General features: G+C 38.6%; 2 protein-coding genes across 4 annotated transcripts; both read right to left on the bottom strand.

Annotated features, from left to right (window-relative positions):
- Nucleotides 1-1259: 1259 nt before the first annotated feature.
- Nucleotides 1260-4256, bottom strand: HT1 (Protein kinase superfamily protein). Its single transcript, XM_008229279.3, has 3 exons — nucleotides 3217-4256; nucleotides 2158-2613; nucleotides 1260-1715 (listed from the first exon to the last, which is right to left on the bottom strand). The coding sequence occupies exons 1-3, from the start codon at nucleotides 3631-3633 to the stop codon at nucleotides 1467-1469; spliced, it is 1122 nt and encodes a 373-aa protein (XP_008227501.2). The 5' UTR covers nucleotides 3634-4256; the 3' UTR covers nucleotides 1260-1466.
- A 1447-nt stretch (nucleotides 4257-5703) lies between these two features.
- Nucleotides 5704-18181, bottom strand: LOC103327005 (uncharacterized). 3 transcript variants are annotated; one of them, XM_089049312.1, is made up of 3 exons: nucleotides 17643-18181; nucleotides 15753-15911; nucleotides 5704-6000 (listed from the first exon to the last, which is right to left on the bottom strand). In XM_089049312.1, the coding sequence occupies exons 1-3, from the start codon at nucleotides 18012-18014 to the stop codon at nucleotides 5917-5919; spliced, it is 615 nt and encodes a 204-aa protein (XP_088905438.1). In that variant the 5' UTR covers nucleotides 18015-18181; the 3' UTR covers nucleotides 5704-5916. The 3 variants fall into 3 exon arrangements, with proteins under 3 accessions (XP_088905438.1, XP_008227496.1, XP_008227495.1); XM_008229274.2 differs by lacking the exon at nucleotides 5704-6000 and adding an exon at nucleotides 14490-14745; XM_008229273.3 differs by lacking the exon at nucleotides 5704-6000 and adding an exon at nucleotides 14877-15400 and having other exon boundaries at nucleotides 17643-18178.
- Nucleotides 18182-18339: the final 158 nt, after the last annotated feature.

The raw sequence follows: 18339 nt of genomic DNA, 5'->3' as shown, positions 1-18339 counted from the left end.
ATAACTAATAAAATTTGGTAAAATAAATGAGTGAGAGAGTATCTTTGGAATGCACAACTTGGGTTGGTTTGGGGCCAATAAATAAATACCGAACCGAAAGAAGGGGACAATTAGCCCAACTCTCGGTGCCTCCAGCACATATTCCCCGACCATATAGCTTAACATGCACCTACGTATCATCACCGTACACGTAGCATGGAAAACCTCGGATGTGCCTGATTCCTGCGTTATTTTGACGGTCTAGATTTATCGTTAAACTAAACCCATCCATACATGTTTTCCATTAGGTGGTTAACAAACTTTAGTTCAAGATGGTGTGAGTTGAGTTTACTCTTGAAATGAATAATGCTTCAAGGATTTATAAACAAAACAATAAAGTTGCAAATTATAGGTCCCTAAAATAAAGTTGCATTATTATTATTATTATTATGTATAAGCGATGTTTTAAATTCATTTAATTTATGTAAAGATTCGGATGCTCACTTCACTTGGTGTCGTTTTTTAGCTTTGTTTTCATGCGTTTCATTTGGCTAAATGATTTAATGTATTTGTTTCTTGGTGAGCCATCCAAAATTCTTCAGACCACTTATGATGATAATGCAGATAATAAGAGTTGGATTTGGATTTTTGAATGGGTCAAGGTCAACAACTTTTAACATTTAGATGAAGTCCTCAAATAAAACCTGCAAGAGCAGGCAGAGGCTCATGCTCATCCACAATTCAGAATGAACAACATCTCTTGGCTTTTGTTGCAGACTTTTTAAAGTTCACGTTATGTTTGTGATGCAGATAGCAACTGAGCTTTTCTCCACTCGTCACATATATATATATCAACCTGACGTGTTTTACCGAGCGTTGATTTCGTTTGTAGCTTTCACAAAAGTCTTATTAAGACTTAATTAAACCCAAACAAAACGCTTGCATGCAGCATATGCATAATGCATGCATGAATTAGTCAATGCCAAAAAGCAGATTCTTTCTTTTTTGGTCCACAGTATCAAATTGAAATGCTTTTTCCCCAAGTAAGAAAACAAAAAACCCATTGGAATCCATTATGTATGCGAGATTAAAAAGCAAAATGCTTTTCTTTTCTTAAACACATGACTCATGAGCCGTACCGTGTAAGATTTTTCTATTATTCACCAATATATCAATCATTTCATTCATGGTTTGTCAAATGAATTTCGAATTCTATTTCACTTTTGTGATTGGAATTCTATATCTGGTTGCTTTGATTTGAACGACGTTGGACAAAGAACAAATCTAATCTCTTCTTTTTTTTCTTTTTCTTTAGTACTCAGAATTCTATATCTGAACATTCACATCGAAGTTTTTACATTCCTCACATACAGTTACATAAGATAATTAAAAGAACATCATGTTAAAATTACAATGGACTCATTCATTGACTCATTTGACAGCCTTTTATGATGGAAATAACAACAGCAATACCTTATAATGTGGACTTAGGCTTGTACAGGTACAGAAGAGGAGCTCATGGATACACAGCCTTTCAAGCGTTCAATAACATTTCTGCTCACCAGCCCGGAATGGTGCGTCAGAGGAAGGCCCTCCTTCACACACTCATCATACTTCTCCAAAGCAGACACAATGTCACTAAAATCCGGCCGCTTTGAAGGGTTTGCTGCCCAACAGCGCTTGATCAGGTGTGCAAGCGCCGGTTGACAACTAGCCGGCATTGGAGGGCGTTCATTCTGCCGCATCAAAATAAAATGATGCTTATTTCCTCCAATTTCAGCAAATTATTTTTTTTCCACGTGTAGCAGCAAACAAAAGATTGATTACGCACTTGTAACAACTGTAAATAGGAATCTTATTCTATAAGAGCTTTGGAAGCCCCTACATAGATGTAGACTGATGTAGCAGCTTGCATTGCAGCATATATATAACCAAAACCACATCTTAATTAATGAACAATTCCTGTTCATTCAAAGCAAATACATTTTTCACTAGAATGTTTTTAGTCCATTAGACAATTTAGGATCCAAATTATGAGAAATCCAGAATTGAAAAATAGTATATATCTAGTTAGACAGATAAAAAAAGCGTAAGACCTAAGCATATTTCAAGAAAGATGGTATGGAATATCTTTTGACTCTAATGAAAGGATGTGCAATTTGAGAATAACCATCTCACCTTTTCAGCCACAGCAAATGCAGCCTGCACAGGGGTCATTCCTTGAAAGGGAAGCAAAGCTGTTGTCAGCTCCCATAACACAATCCCGAAACTATAAACATCAACCTTCCGAGTACAAGGTTTCTCCTTGATCATCTCCGGTGCCATCCAACGGTAAGTTCCCTTGTTTCCCTTGGTTTCCCGGCACTGTGTTTCAAGACACGATGTACCAAAATCTGCCACCTTAACCCTCATTTCATCATTAAGAAGCAAGTTATTGGATTTGAGGTCCCTGTGGATCACCCCTTGAGAATGAAGATACTCCATTCCTCGGGATATGTCAAGAGCTAACCTCAGTATTGTTTCTGTTGAAAGAGAGTATGGCTCCTTCTTGTTGAGATACATCCTCAGCGTTCCTTGTGACATATATTCCGTGATGATACAGTACACAGGGGGCTTTTTACAAGCTGCAATAAACTGTGAACAAAAAGAGTTTACCAATTTAGCAACAAGATATTCGATAATCACATGAGCAAGTGTTGATGCAGAGTATTATTGGATTACACCGGGTCTAAAAGTAGACCACCAGTTAAAATGCTAATATATATTATATGCCAACATGATAAAACCAACATATAATCTCGGAGATTAAAGGCAAGGCCAAAGAAGAGGTGGGATTTACATATTAAGAGCCTAACAGTGAGGCAGTAGCCAACCTCAAAGTCTAGATAATTTAATTTGCTCAAAATTTCTTAGGATGTCTTTCTTATATTTGATCATCTAGACAACCAAACCAAACCAAGTTTGACAGAGGAGGATCAATACCGATTTCCGCTAATCTGAAGTGGAAAAACAGATAGAGCTATACTTTTACTAACATGTTCTGATTTATAATAGTAATCTATAGATAATACTAGTAGTACAGAGCAGAGCCAAGGGACTTTGTTAACTAACTAGCATCCTCCAATACACTATTTCCCATGAACTTTTTTAAACATTTGAAAGCAAGCAAACCTTTAATTAATGTTACCAATAATAGTAGATGAATTTTTGTTTTGGGAGTTGGAACATAAACCTTACCTGCACTATGTTGGGATGAAAGAGACGTGAAAGCAGGGCAACTTCAGACTTAAATTGCTGCTCAAGTAAGGTTCTGGTGTCCTCCCTCTGGGTTGGAATTCTCACCATTTTCACAGCAACAGCTCTCTGCTTGTAGATTCCACGATAAATCCGACTATGTGCTCCAGACGCAAACTTGTTGCCAATAAACAGCTGAGAAAGATCAGCAGTCCACTCCTCCTGGTCCTCCTTTGACACCTCCCAAGTTTCCACATTTTCCGACTCCAATATCATAGACCATGAGTCCAAACTATCAAATCTCTTCCTCTCCATGCTGTCCATGTCAGAATTGAACTGGGGTCTCGACGAGGAAGGGTTTGGTAAAGACTTGCTCTTTGACTTTCGAAGACCAAGTGCATGGAAACATGAGGCCGCCATTGGGGTTCTAACTGAGGTGGTTCAATAAGCCCTTTTAAGGAAAATTGGTATTATTATATGAAATATGGCAAGTCTTCTGTCAAAACAAACAATCAAAAGGTATTTTCCTTCTGAACGTGTGAATTGATTTCAGGAAGTGCATGAACAGATTCCGAAACATGGATCACGAAGAAGAGTGGATTACATATGTGGGTTTTCATCAAGTGACGGAACAGGGATGTTATCAAGGAATAAGCTTCAAATTTCTCAGAGAAAAAACACAAACATAGAATAACCAAGAGACTAATTTCCATGAAAAAGATAGGCCAATTGTTGTGTATCAAAGGAAAAATGAATGAGTCGAAACCTTGTGCTTGTGATGAAAGTAAAACACATGGAAAGGGAGATGACTTGGTTTCATGGTTTCAAGGATTAGAAGCAAAAGAAGAGAGAATGCTTGAAAATGAAGATTTTGCAGATGAAGAGAGAAAGGGGTACGCAGATTTTCACGGTTGTTTTGTTTGTGATAGGATAAGGAGGATTAGGTCGTTCAGCAGTAGAAAGATGAATTCGAAGGCAGAGATTTCAGGGGTGGCTCGTGATTGCTCGGTTCAAAAGTATACTTTTTTTTATTGGTTTGAGAGAGAGAGTCGAGCCAGCTACTCTGTTATGTTCTCTCTGTAGCAGGTTCTTTTTAGCATCATGAATGCTAAGTGGCCACAGTGGCAAAGGTTTTTTTAGATTTGCTGTTCCTGGAAACTTGGGATATATCCCAATTCTTTAACCGTAATTAACAGTAATGCCACTTCTGCTTTGCACAAATGTCATACAAAGGGGGCTTCAAACCCAAAATAAAAAGGCAAAAACAATTTCTTTTAGCGGTTGACTGAATTTGAATTTAACCATTGTCAAAATTAAATAATTGCATCAACAATTCATTGTTCTTCTTACTGAGCGATTTGGGATTTAAATTTGCCCAAATGAAATGATCTATTACTCTCTCCATCATAGGATATGATTGACAATGCCTAATCTTGTTTATGTCCTTATTAATTTATTTGTTAATGAAAATATTTGATTCTGCGAATATTTTTGCCCCTTCTTCTCGAAGAAACTTGGTGATGATTCTGATAGTCTGATTTATGTCAATACTGTACCAGGCATAATACTTGGTCAGCCGCCCAACCTTAATGGGCTTTAAAATACGTGTAACGTGGCAATGCTTGATTTCATATGTTTTTGATGATTTACGTGTTAATGAGAACAAATCTTTTACATAAGCCGTGCTATCTGCTCCAACAAAAAACCATAAAAAAAATTATATTGAATATTTTACTAGTACAGCCGATTGGCTATACTTTGTTAATATATTCGAATATTTTAATAGTATAGCCGTCCGCTGTACGTTTGAAATATATTCGAATATTTAAAAGGTATAGCCGCTCGGCTATACTATTTAAAATTCAAAAGTGTAAAGAAGAAAAATTTACAGCAGCCAGTTCACTATCAGTGTCACATTCTGTTCCTCGTCTTTGTCGCTTTTTCCTCTTTGCGCCCAAGTTTATCAATTTGCCGTTCAGTTTCTGTTTGAACAGTAACCCGAAAACAGAAGTGCAATGCTTCATTCCATATGTTTTTGATGATTTATGTGTTCATCATTTACAGAAGCTGTGCCATCTTCTCCCACAAAAATCCATGGGTAGAAGGAAGCTGTTAGAGAATACAAGGAATCGAATGCGCGGTAACTGTTGGAGGAAATGGGCTCAGCCCGATTTAAGCCGACAAGTACATAACATAAGAGCAAGTTGGGCTGCGGGAGAAACCCTGTTTGGAAGAATGTCCTCTGCAGATGAGGAATTGGACAAAAGTCGGATGCTAGTTCAGAACTTTTGATAGAAGGTTTCCCGATGGCATTGGTTAGTAGATCCTGACTAGTAGGAGGTGTTGATTCATCTTGCCTTTCTCCAGTTGCTGGCTGGTTTGGGTTTAGGCAGAGAAATATAATATATAAATAGTATAGCCGCCGGCTATACTGTAAAAATACATTCGAATATTTTAATAGTTTAGCCGAGCGGCTATACTTTACTACTGTATTACAATATTTAAATAGTATAGCCGAGCGGCTATACATTTTTATATATTCTAAAATTTTAATAGTATAGCCAGCCGGCTATACATTGGTATCTAACCTCAATAATTGAAGCAACATAATTGATATATGCATCTTAGGTGTTTTACCCAATCCATCATATTATACAACAACAACTAGAAAGGCCCATATGAGGAAAAGTTAACCAACTTGAGTTAAATGACGTAAAGCTTCACTGTGTAGTGAAAATTTGCAACAGAATCCAGAGCTTTTCCTTCTTTTTCTCTTGCAGAAGGTACCTAGAGGCAAAGGAACAATAATTAGTTAACATAGAACACACGCTTGTGCAAAAATACAAAAGCAATTTGTATGATGTAATCGCCAATTACACAATATTCACTCTTAGCCGTCGTCTCCATTTATACCAGTTTTGCAGGAAAAAAGAGGAGAGAAAAATTCACTTAGTTTTATTAGAGGGGGTTTTAATGCTGAAAGCAATTTATCTGAACTTGTCCACTCATGGTTTGGTGAAGTTAATAAATTGAACAACACTTCCATGCTGTTTTTCCCAGAAGTGAATTCCCTGAAAGTTTAAAATGTTATCAAGTAACTTGCCATTACAGTATGAAGCTTACACAGAAGCATCCTGGGATGGGGCTGAGAGTCGCATGTTATACGTCTTCACCTTAAGAAAGTTTTGATTGAGAAGCCAGCTTAGATAGGAGACACTGCATGTGCCCTGGGACGGGGCTGAGACTCGCAAATGTCTGATTTTAAAGGGAAGAAAAGGCCATGTGTCAGTGAGAAAATCTATGAGCAAGACTTAAAAAGAAATATTTGTCATTTCTCTTTTCACAAGTGTGATCACACGTTTGATTAGAAACCTTCCCAGGTTGATCCCTTGTAAGCCAGGCTGTGGAATTTTTTCAGTATTCAGTTCAAGCAATGGAAGCAAAAAACCGAAGATAAGAGGTCAATATTCCCTTTCAAAAAGGAAACAAAGAGTTGAAGGTTATTTAAATTCTAGAAATAATAATTAATGTAACAATATGCACACCAGAGTTGATGATATGGAGTAAAACAAAGCGCCCTCACATTCGGGACTAGGAGGGTCATCCCACAAAACTTCCTGTCACACTGATATTTACTACATGACCATTGACCAGAAAACAAAAAAGAGAAAGAAAAGAAGAAGAAGAAGAGTCTAATAAGCTGAAATAAAACTGACCTGTACTGTTTGAGCCACATTCTTCATGAGTGCAACTTCAACGAAAATAGGACGACATCAAGGTTGCATACATATAATATACCCAAATTTGTTACGAGACAAGGAAGACTCAGTACCTCATAATCCACAATTTTTTTCCAGCAAAGAGGCTGGATCATCCCATGTGATCTGGTGAAGCTCTAATGCAGCAGGGCTAAGCCACGTACTAAGTTTTTCCTTTAAGTAGGAACCCAATGCTCGCAAAGACACAATATTTTCCTCTCTGAGAATATGCAAAAATAGCAATTCATCCTGGAGTCTGATTTCATTCTTAACATTATAATATTAATGTTATAGTATATAATATATATATATATAGGTCCAGGTTATAGTTGGGGAGTCAAAACTGCGTTTAACTTAAAATAAAGAAACCAAAACCTTAAAACGAAGTCGTTCCATTGAAGAAAACCTTAAAAAAAACAACTTCATCTTCTTCATCGCGCTATTTGCAGAACGCAGAAACAGCTGCCTCGCTCCGCCTCGGCCGCCTCACTCTTCTAAACGTGCAGCAAGCTAAACAGACGAGCGATTAGGCATGATTTTGAAAACACTGGGGTATATGCAGATGGTGGCCAAGATCTCTATGTTCTAGGCGGGGGCTAGGCGGGCTAGGCTGGGGCTAGGCGGTCTAGGCGGTCGCTAGGCAGCCTCTAGGCGGTCTAGGAGGGCGACATGAGGGTATATGCAGATGGTGGCCAAGATCTCTATGTTCTAGGCGGGGCCAGGCGGGCTAGGCGGGGGCTAGGCTCGCTAGGCGGTCTAGGCGGCCTCTAGGCGGTCTAGGTGGCGACATGAGGGTATATGCAGATGGTGGCCAAGATCTCTATGTTCTTAGCGGGGGCTAGGCGGGCTAGGCTGGGCTAGGCTCGCTAGGAGGTCTAGGCGGTCGGGATAGGAGGGCGCTGCGCCTAGAAAAAAAAAACGCCATTTTGGAATCTCCAAGGTCAGGGAAGAGATCACGATGGTGCTATGAGCGAGAGACAGAGAGATGAGGATCGAAGAAGAAGTCTGAGAGAGAGAGAGAGAGGGCTGGAAGATGGCTCTTGTTAGAGTTAGGTTTTGAGAAGGAAAATTGCATTCATTTGTTGAAGAAAAAAAAACAAAATAAGAGATGGGCCCCCGATTACTCCTCTAGGCGTAAGACCCATGCGTGCAGCCCGGCTAGTGCTTTTAGACTCCAGAAACTTGATTTTGAGAGATCATATATCTGCTTCTCAGCCCGGCTAGTGATACTTTCTTACCTAAAATGATGATAGGATTCGACAAAGGAGGAGCTTTAGAAGAGCAATATTTGGGCATCCTGAGGACAATGCTGGTGTTGAGAAGTGCTCTTTTAACTATAACTATAAGCAGGTGCTGGATGGGCTGGTTATGGAGATGAAGCAGCAGCCAAGGAAAATACTGGTGAACCTGGGTTTGGCATTTTTATTTGTTCTGGTACTTTGGTTCTATGTCAAGCATACAATCCATTCAATTCAGGAAATTAAACGCCAAGAACTGTAAATCTGTAATAACTGCTCATGCATGCATATGAAAAATGCATGAATGAATAAAAGGGCTTGACCATTAGAAGGTTATCCCTAATTCCTTTACTTACATTTTCATTGTAAAATTTGATTTACCAGTTAAAAATTATTGTCATGTTTGATAATTTTCCCAAAAGTAATTTTATACTAAATTGTTTCAATCATAACTTTAAAGTTCATAAGACTGGTGCAAATGGGATCAGCATCCAGCATGAGAAGCAGATACATGCCGTAAGTTTAGGTTAAACATAACTGAAAGTCTAGTTGGATATCATGGTAAAACTAGGTCTTATCAAAGCCAATATCCTGGTAACACCAGCAACTCAACTTAATTGCTTTCTTCATTTGGGAACTCCAACCTGAAAGCCACCCACTTGTCAACACTAACAGGCAGCACCGTTATGCGATTAGGGAATGCAATATCAGGAAATTCTGTGTAAACTCTAACCCTGTTGCACAGCGAGTAACTCCTCACCCCTGTACCTTTCCCAACATTTGTGACAGCAGGAAGATTGGGTTGTATAAATGCTGGAGAGGAATGGCTTTCTTCAGTTGAAGGGAGCATCGATTCAGAGCATGAAGAAGGATTTCCGGTTTCTTTCATGTTATCCATTCCCGGTACTGCATGAAATGAATCACAGACCTCAGCTTCGTGATTGGCGTTGGCTGATAAATCATGTAATGTGCCTGTTTCATAAATGCAAAAACAGAGAGTATAAAGGTTTTTGGACAAAAAACAAGGTTCCTTTTACACTATAGCTAGTTTCCTTTCCTGCCGTGTGCACCAAACTTTTACCTGCGTGTGTTATGCAGAGAAGAGGACAGCATAGTTAGTCTTCAATGAACATTCCTTGAGCACCAAAAAAGCTGAAAGCACAGCATCATTTTAAATAGTCCTGAGCACATCTTCTCATGGGTGCAAAGGCTCATGTTGCCTACTTCCCTTCCGTTGTTTTGAATTCAATTTGGTACCCCTGATTTACGGTTGCCTTCTTGGAGATCTTTGGATAGTCAGATGTGGTACGGGTATTTGTACTTCTCTGTTGTTTGTCATTTTGCAACTGAAAGTTAGTGGATAGTTGAACACCAAAAGTCCCTAATTTACCAATAATCTCTGTTCTCCAAAACTCTCTCTTCTTTTTGGGGTCCGAACTCCTTTCATTTGCTCTACATTTTTGTAGCTCTGCAGTTCATATTCCCTTCCCCATTTCCCCAGATTCTTTTGGTCAATCCAAAATATTGGCAATGTCGCAATGAGAATTGGGTTTTTCTTCTTTATTAGAACCCTAAAAAAAAAACTTGAAAGCATGATTAACCCGCTGACCAGCTTAAATTAACTCCAAACTCCGGAATCGTATTTTTTTTATTACAAATTTATAAATAAACCCAATCCTAGACATATATTTATAAAAAAACCCAAGCACTATTTAAACATAGAAACACACCCAAAATCAACCCCAAAGTCAACTTTTTGGGTGTGTTTATAAATGGGTTTTGAGTGTGTGTAATGATGGGTTTTGGGTGTGTTTATATGTTTAAATAGTGCTTGGGTTTTTTTATAATTTCAACCCCCATTTTGGGTGTTTTAGTGAAACTCCCTTTTTTTATTTGGTCGAAAGTCCCAATAAGGTAGGTAAAGAAATATATGTACCAAATCCAAAGAGAGAGGGAGAGAGTACAGCCGTACGGCTATAGCATACCCAGAATATAACGTATAGCCGGGCGGCTATACTATTAAAATATTCGAAAAGAGTATAGCCTGCGGCTGTTTTAATTAAAGAAAGGAATATATTTCCAACGTATAGCCGACCGGCTATACTATTTAAATATCCAAATATATTTCAAGCGTCCAGCAGAGCAGGTACTTAAAATATCCGAATATATTGAGAGTTTCGCGGCGGTACTATTTAAATATTCGAATTTATTTCCAGAGTATAGCCGGACGGCTATACGATTTAAATATCCAAATATATTCCAAGAGTACAGCCGGACGGCTATACTGTCAAATATCCTATATAGCCGAGCGGCTGTACTAATTAAATACCCGAATATAGTTCCACGGTGTAGCCGAACGGCTATACTACTTAAATATCCAAATACATTTTAAGAGTGCCGCCGCGCGGCTATGCGGTTAAAATATCGTTTAGAGTATAGCCGATCGGGGAATATTTAAATATTCGAATGAGTATAGCCGATCGGCTATACTATTTAAATATTCAAATATATTTCAAGAGGACAGCCGCCATACTGTTAAAATATCCAGCGATAGCTGCGGTCAGACGATTTAAATATTCGAATATATTTCCGAATATAGCCGAACGGCTATATATCACAATACGGTTAAAATATCCTAATATATTTATCTTATAGCCGCTATTCTCTGTTGACCTTCACAAGATGTTGGAGCAGATTGGGTTGCCGCAAAGCCATCAGAGAGGGAATACTTGGTGGTTGACGCCTCACCGCCGGGATTTACTTCTCAGTTCACCTTCACCAATCGCAACGTTCATTTTTTATGCTTCCCTCCATCTCCGATCCAATGACCCATCTATGAGTTCTTGACAAGTTCTTTTGTTTATTCATTACCCATGCCTCAAAATTTAAGCAGACACATGGTAAAACTAGCATCCAGCATAGGTTTAGGTTAAACATAACTGAAAGTCTAGTTGGATATCATGGTAAAACTAGGTCTTATCAAAAACAATATTCTGGTAACACCAGCAACTCAACTTAATTGCTTTCTTCATTTGGGAACTCCAACCTGAAAGCCACCCACTTGTCATCACTAACGGGCAGCACCGTTATGCGATTAGGGAATGCAATATCAAGAAATTCTGTGTAAACTCTAACCCTGTTGCACAGCGGGTAACTCCTCACCCCTGTACCTTTCCCAACATTTGTGACAGCAGGAAGATTGGGTTGTATAAATGCTGGAGAGGAAGGGCTTTCTTCAGTTGAAGGGAGCATCGATTCAGAGCATGAAGAAGGATTTCCGGTTCCTTTCATGTTATCCATTTCCGGTACTGCATGAAATGAATCACAGACCTCAGCTTCGAGATTGGCGTTGGCTGATAAATCGTGTAATGTGCCTGTTTCATAAATGCAAAAACAAAGAGAGTAAAGGTTTTTGGACAAAACAGCAAAGGTTCCTTTTACACTAGCTGGTTTCCTTTCCTGCCGTGTGCACCAAACTTTCACCTGTTTGTTATACAGAGAATACAGGACAGCATAGTTAGTCTTCAATGAACATTACTTGAGCACCAAAAAAGCTGAAAGCACAGCATCAGTTTAAATAGTCCGCTTAAATTACAGATGGGGTAGGTGGTAAACTGTGAGGGCAGCCAATGTATGGGGCATCTAATATTTAAGTATTGTTAGCCAAACCTTAACTCAAGCATACACCACAATTATTGGGATTGCTAAAACATACTAAGCAATTCGACAACCAATATGTAACGTCAAAATTACACAAGGAAGGGCATATCAATATTTCTCTGAAACAGAAGCAGCTGCTGCTGAAGAATGATGACGAAAATTGTCCTGAGCACATCTTCTCATGGGTGCAAAGGCTCATGTTGCCTACTTCCCTTCCGTTGTTTTGAATTCAATTTGGTACCCCTGATTTACGGTTGCCTTCTCGGAGATCTTTGGATAGTCAGATGTGGTACGGGTATTTGTACTTCTCTGTTGTTTGTCATTTTGCAACTGAAAGTTAGTGGATAGTTGAACACCAAAAGTCCCTAATTTACCAATAATCTCTGTTCTCCAAAACTCTCTCTTCTTTTTGGGGTCCGAACTCCTTTCATTTGCTCTACATTTTTGTAGCTCTGCGCAGTTCATATTCCCTTCCCCCATTTCCCCAGATTCTTTTGGTCAATCCAAAATATTGGCGATGTCGCAATGAGAATTGGGTTTTTCTTCTTTATTAGAACCCTAAAAAAAAACTTGAAAGCATGATTAACCCGCTGACCAGCTTAAATTAACTCCAAACTTCGGAATCGTATTTTTTTTATTTGGTCGAAAGTCCCAATAAGGTAGGTAAAGAAATATATGCAGCTCCTCTTTGTTTCTGTTGTACCAAATCCAAAGAGAGAGGGAGAGAGTACAGCCGTACGGCTATAACATACCCGGAATATAACGTATAGCCGGGAGGCTATACTATTAAAATATTCGAAAAGAGTATAGCCTGCGGCTGTATTACTTAAAGGAAGGAATATATTTCCAACGTATAGCCGACCGGCTATACTCTTTAAATATCCAAATATATTTCAAGCGTCCAGCCGAACACTACTAATTTTCCAATATATTTCAAGCGTTCGGCTATACATTGAGAGTTTCGCGGCGCGGTGGTACTACTTAAATATTCCAATATATTTCCAGCGTATAGCCGAACGGCTATACTATTTAAATATCCAAATATATTTCAAAAGTACTCCCGCACGGCTATACTGTTTAAATATCCTAATATATTTAGCGTAGAGCCGAGCGGCCGTACTATTTAAATATTCGAATTTATTTCCAGAGTATAGCCGGACCGCTATACGATTTAAATATCCAAATATATTCCAAGCGTACACCCGGACGGCTATACTGTCAAAATATCCTATATAGCCGAGCGGCTGTACTAATTAAATACTCGAATATAGTTCCATGGTATAGCCGAACGGCTATACTACTTAAATATCCAAATACATTTTTTAAGAGTGCTATACGGTTAAAATATCCTTTAGAGTATAGCCGATCGGCTGTAATAATTAAATATTCGAATGAGTATAGCCGATCGGCTATACTATTTAAATATTCAAATATATTTCAAGAGGACAGCCGCCATATCATTAAAATATCCAGATAGTCAAGGGTATATGATTTAAATATTCGAATATATTTCGAATATAGCCGAACGGCTATACTATCATGCTATACGGTTAAAATATCCTAATATATTTATCGATAGCCGCCCGGCGGTACTTCTCTGCTGACCTTCGTCAAGATGTTGGAGCAGATTGGGTTGCCGGCAAAGCCATCACCGAGAGGGAATACTTGGGTGGTTGACGCCTCTCACTATCAGGGATTTACTTCTCAGTTCACCTTCACCAATCGCAAGGTTCATTTTTTATGCTTCCCTCCATCTCCGATCCAATGACCCATCTATGAGTTCTTGACAAGTTCTTTTGTTTATTCATTACCCATGCCTCAAAATTTGAGTTTTTTTTATGAAGTTTATATGTGAACTCAACCGTGATTTCGATACTGCACTTCGTGGCTTTCCATTTAGAACCTTGTGGGCACCGTCGTAGATTGTTTGTTTTGTACAGGCCTATGATTATTTCGTTTAAGAATGTACCGGGGATTTATAGTTTGTGTTGTGCAAAGAAATGTGTTCTAATTATATAAAGGACTTGTTATCCAACTTAAGCTTATTTGCAGGTTATTCTAGGATTGAATGTGATATTTCTTTCTAGTCTCTAGGTCTTTTTCTGATTCTTGGCTATATGCAATGTGGAATTTCAGCATCATTGCCGGAGGTGTGGGGGCTTGTTTTGCAACAGCTGCACCCAGCAAAAAATGTTTTTACGCGGGCAAGGTGATTCGCCTGTGCACATTTGTGAGCCTTGTGAAAAGCTAGAAGAAGCAGTACGCTTTGAGAGACATGAGCACAAGACTAGAGCTGGGAGAGGTGCCATCTTGATTCCTTCTAAGGTTGTTAGTTCATTTGTTGTTGTGTTGAACATTTGTCGGTTCTGCCACCAGTTTTGCTAGTTTTGTGATTCTGCCACATGCTTTTTTGCTGAATTATGGTATAGATAGATTTTGTTGCACTTGCCTCATTTTAAAGGCAGATAGAAAAAGATTGAATTACTCTACCCTTTGATGGTTCCTTCTGTATCAAACCTCTAACTTTCTGTGCAGGCAGTTTGAAGTTGACATCAAAGCCTGAGGATGAAGTTCTGAACCAAATTCTCGGTAATGATAGGAATGAATCAGGACAAGAGTCTAACAGTAATGTGGTTGCTAGTATGCAGCATTAAGAGCATGGGGTGGGAGAAATACATAGAAGTCTTTCTGTTGATGAGCCTAATCATTTACAGAGTGGTGATGGATCTGCTTCTCCTGAGGAGTTGCGTCAGCAAGCTTTGGATGAGAAGAAGTATAAAATTCTGAAGGGAGTAGTAGGAAGGTCTGCCGAAGTTTTAAGAGCATGTAAGAGAGGGAAGGAGCTTGAGAGGCTGGCCGTATAGAAGAGCATGCCACTGAAATTGCATCAAAGTTAAAACTGGTGGTACATCTCTGTTAACATGCTAACTATTATAATTAGCATAATCACGCATGAAACGACATAGCAAGACATTTCAACTGGTGTAATCAAGGAACTAAAGCATAGTAAGACTAAACTTTACCATAGTTCTTGTTTAATAAATCAAAAGTTTAAAATCCCACTACAATTTCCAAGTACAACATCTCCTGTCTCAGAAGTAAACAAAAATGGCCGCGGAAAAAAATTCAATCATTTCAATGTTGAAAGTATAAGTTTTGCATCTTATACCAAATGGGTGCAATTTGCAATCGGCTAAACAATGAAACATCAAATGAAGACTAGTAGTACATGCGTATGCCACTGAAATTCACTTGCCCTATATGGCCATAGGTAAAATATAAAGCCAAAGGGAAAACTGAATTCAGAATTAGACACCAACAAATTAGCTCCTCCTTTGAAGTTTATGAGTGCCATTTTTCGAAGACCTCCAATCATAGGCTCACCAATACTTGAACCTACTTTTGCAACTAACCATTTCTGGTTTGTTCAGTATTTAGAGCAGAACCATTATCACTTTCATGCGCATTCAAGCCCAAACTTAAATCTAAAGTGCTTTCATTCAGATCTTGGCATACTACCTGATTATTGTCCTGAGAATGAAACCAAAATACAAGTTATAGTCAATAGAAAATGAAATCAAACCCATTTGATTTATCTTGGAATTCTACTGCCAATATCCTTTCCTCAATTTCCTATATAAAGAACGACAATTAAATGGAATCCCTCCACCAGAAAAGTCCAGTGCCCATATAGACTGATAATAGTTCACCTTTTATACAGAAAACCTAACCATCAAGTTTTCCTCCTTCCCAAAAATGTCCATATTCATCAGTCAATTTAGGTTTTCCATATACATCAATGCACGTAATAAGCACGTTGTCTCCATTAAGCAAGAAATAGTAGGAAACAACATAAGCATAAAAATAGTTACAAACATTTTACCTCATTTTCTTCCATAGGAACATCATTAATGTCAGGTTTCTCATCTAAAACCTCATTCTTGGGAGTGGCCTCTGTTTCAGTTGGCTCATTATCGATAGAGTTAGATTCATCTTCAACCTGTTCTGCAGCCTCAAGTTGCTGTTCTTCCAGTAAAGCAATCTGCTTTGTCAAATGGCCAAAGTTATCATTCAACAGAAAACCACAACGAAATCACACAAAATAATTAAGAAAGTCGAATTGATTCTATCCAGTTAACCACATTCCAATCTTGGAAAACTAATGGTTACAGCACAATGAACTCAATACCATTACGATCATAAGAGTCATCCTTTGTAAAACATATGTTCCTCCAATAATCCACTAGAGCACACGAACAAGCATAGAGAACCTCTACGTTGTTGTTTTCAACTGTTATACTCACTCCAAGCACAAGTACACAACATCACAAACTCAAGTTTGACTCATTCATGGTACCTCCCTATGCAAGTACTTTCCTAACTATCCAGTGTAAGTAAACCACCTCTTTTCCCTCCAGAAGCTCACCATAGGAATAAGATCATGACACCAATTTCCAATGAGGACAAACACTACTAATTTTATAAACATAGCTGGCTCCTAAATTAGGATTCAGTCAAGCAAGCACTAATGCAGATTCTGGGAAAATAAGAGATTCCCAGGAACACCACAAAGGCATTCACATATCAATGTTTTCTCTGAGTCTTGCTTATCTGTAGAGATAAATCTAGATCTTTAACATAAACCGTAGTAATAAGCACAGTAGACATGTAAGCTTTTGATTATCACATTGCTCCATAACTACATCCTTATCGATGTGTAGTAATCAAAACGTCATCACTGCTTTTACAAAAGTTATTTTGCTACTGACCACTTAGGAATGGCTGGAAATTCTTTCCCATACGCTAAAGTTCAGCAAGATGCCAAAAGGAAAATTGATAATAAGCAGTAGAGCATTCTCTAGAGTATAAAATATCAAAGTAAACCCCAAAAACCCCCTCTTGATAACGGAGATTGAATATCAACTTTGTGAGAACGCTAACTGCATTTTGTAATCACTACAACCCTTAACATCTTATCTTTTATCAAAGTACTAAAATCATTTATTACTAAAACAACATTCAGCTTAATGTCATATAAATTCGTCCACAGTAGCTCGTCTCATATATTAACAGTAACTGTTGCGTCCTCTACAAGAATTACAAAATCACTAATCATAAAGCAACTCAAGAAATTCATAATGTGAAAACCACAAGTTCCCACTTCTCCTCAAATCATACTAGGTAAACACAAAACTCTCTAATGAGCTAATTCTTTTTCAGTTTTAAATGGATGATTGTGAGCTGCGGTAAGTATGACTCACAACATGAGTGTGAACATTAAAAAATATACACAAACAAAATGCAATAACAACTCTAGTGTATTAGTAGCAAAACTTCAAGTAGTTCCTTTACAAATTACAAGCTAAGCTAAGCCACCACTTTAACTCGACTAAGAACTCAAATTCAAATTGTACAATTGAGTATAACCAATAGTCACTATAACCTATCATTCCTTTTTAAACTCAAGGACAAACATTAATGCAAATCACGAGATCCTCACTTATCAGCCCCAAAAGACATTAAAAGCAAACATAAACCCATAAATTCCAATGTGTCTAATCAACCCAAAAAGACCTCCTTTCCAAAGATCCTGAAACCAAACCCTAAATTATTATTAACCCCAAGAAAACACATAAAGAATTCAAATCAATCACCCACAATGCTTTCATTAAACGACTAAAAAAAACACCCAGACAATAATCAGCCCCAAATCCAAGAATTCCAAGAGAATTAAACAAAAATTAATAAAATAAGTAAAATCGCAGAAAATTACCGGAATGTATTTAAATTTTCGGCGAGGCGGCTCCTCGTTAGCCGCCAATGCATCGTCGTCCTTTGCAGAAACCTTGTCCCCCCCATTGCCATTGGCGACTGCGTTATTATTGTTGCTAATGGCTGTGTTTTGGCTTTGGGTAATTGGGGTCCACTTGTAAAGCAAGAGATGCGAGCCGTTATTACCGTTAGAGGTGCCGTTGTGGCCGTTAATCTGATGAGAGTGATGGGTGGTAGAACTAGCGTTGTTGGTGTTAGAGGATGGTGCTACGTGGACCCACTTCTTCTTCCACTTCCTCACCGGCCCAGTGAACACCGTGGCTGGTCCGTACCGGGTCGAGGACCGCCCGAGTCGGGCCCCAACTCCCTCCATCTTGCTGATGGATCTCCGATTCTGCGCTGGCGACTCGGTGGGCGTCCGATCCGTGATGAAATTTAAAAAATTAAAAAGATTTTTCTATATAAATTCTTTGTTTCTTTGTATCTTTCTTGCTTTGTTTCTCACTTTCTCTCTCTAAAGATGGGTGGGTGTGCGTTTTGATGTACGTCCTTTAATGGTTTCCGTGTTTAGGTAGGATTGGATGGCGCTCGTACACTGTTACTCGCGTGATGCTAAATCAGGGCCGTTTACGTGGACTCTTCACCAGATTGGGACTTGGCCCTTCTCTAGTTTCCACTTTCATTCACCAATCATTGGA

The sequence above is a fragment of the Prunus mume genome, linkage group LG3, assembly GCF_029339155.1.
Source record: "Prunus mume cultivar Tortuosa linkage group LG3, ASM2933915v1, whole genome shotgun sequence".
Classification (NCBI taxonomy): Eukaryota; Viridiplantae; Streptophyta; class Magnoliopsida; order Rosales; family Rosaceae; genus Prunus; species Prunus mume.
This window is presented reverse-complemented; position numbering and strand designations above follow the sequence as displayed.

Excerpts from the sequence above, each read along its gene's own strand:
- LOC103327005 (XM_008229273.3), bottom strand. The coding sequence starts at position 18,014 with ATGGAGGGAGTTGGGGCCCGACTCGGGCGGTCCTCGACCCGGTACGGA. Across the intron at positions 15,912-17,642 it reads GAAAATTTAAATACATTCCG|ATTGCTTTACTGGAAGAACA; the intron begins GTAATTTTCTGC and ends TTGACAAAGCAG. Across the intron at positions 15,401-15,752 it reads TTCCTATGGAAGAAAATGAG|GACAATAATCAGGTAGTATG; the intron begins GTAAAATGTTTG and ends TTTCATTCTCAG.
- HT1 (XM_008229279.3), bottom strand. The coding sequence starts at position 3,633 with ATGGCGGCCTCATGTTTCCATGCACTTGGTCTTCGAAAGTCAAAGAGC. Across the intron at positions 2,614-3,216 it reads TTCATCCCAACATAGTGCAG|TTTATTGCAGCTTGTAAAAA; the intron begins GTAAGGTTTATG and ends TTTTGTTCACAG. Across the intron at positions 1,716-2,157 it reads CATTTGCTGTGGCTGAAAAG|AATGAACGCCCTCCAATGCC; the intron begins GTGAGATGGTTA and ends TTGATGCGGCAG.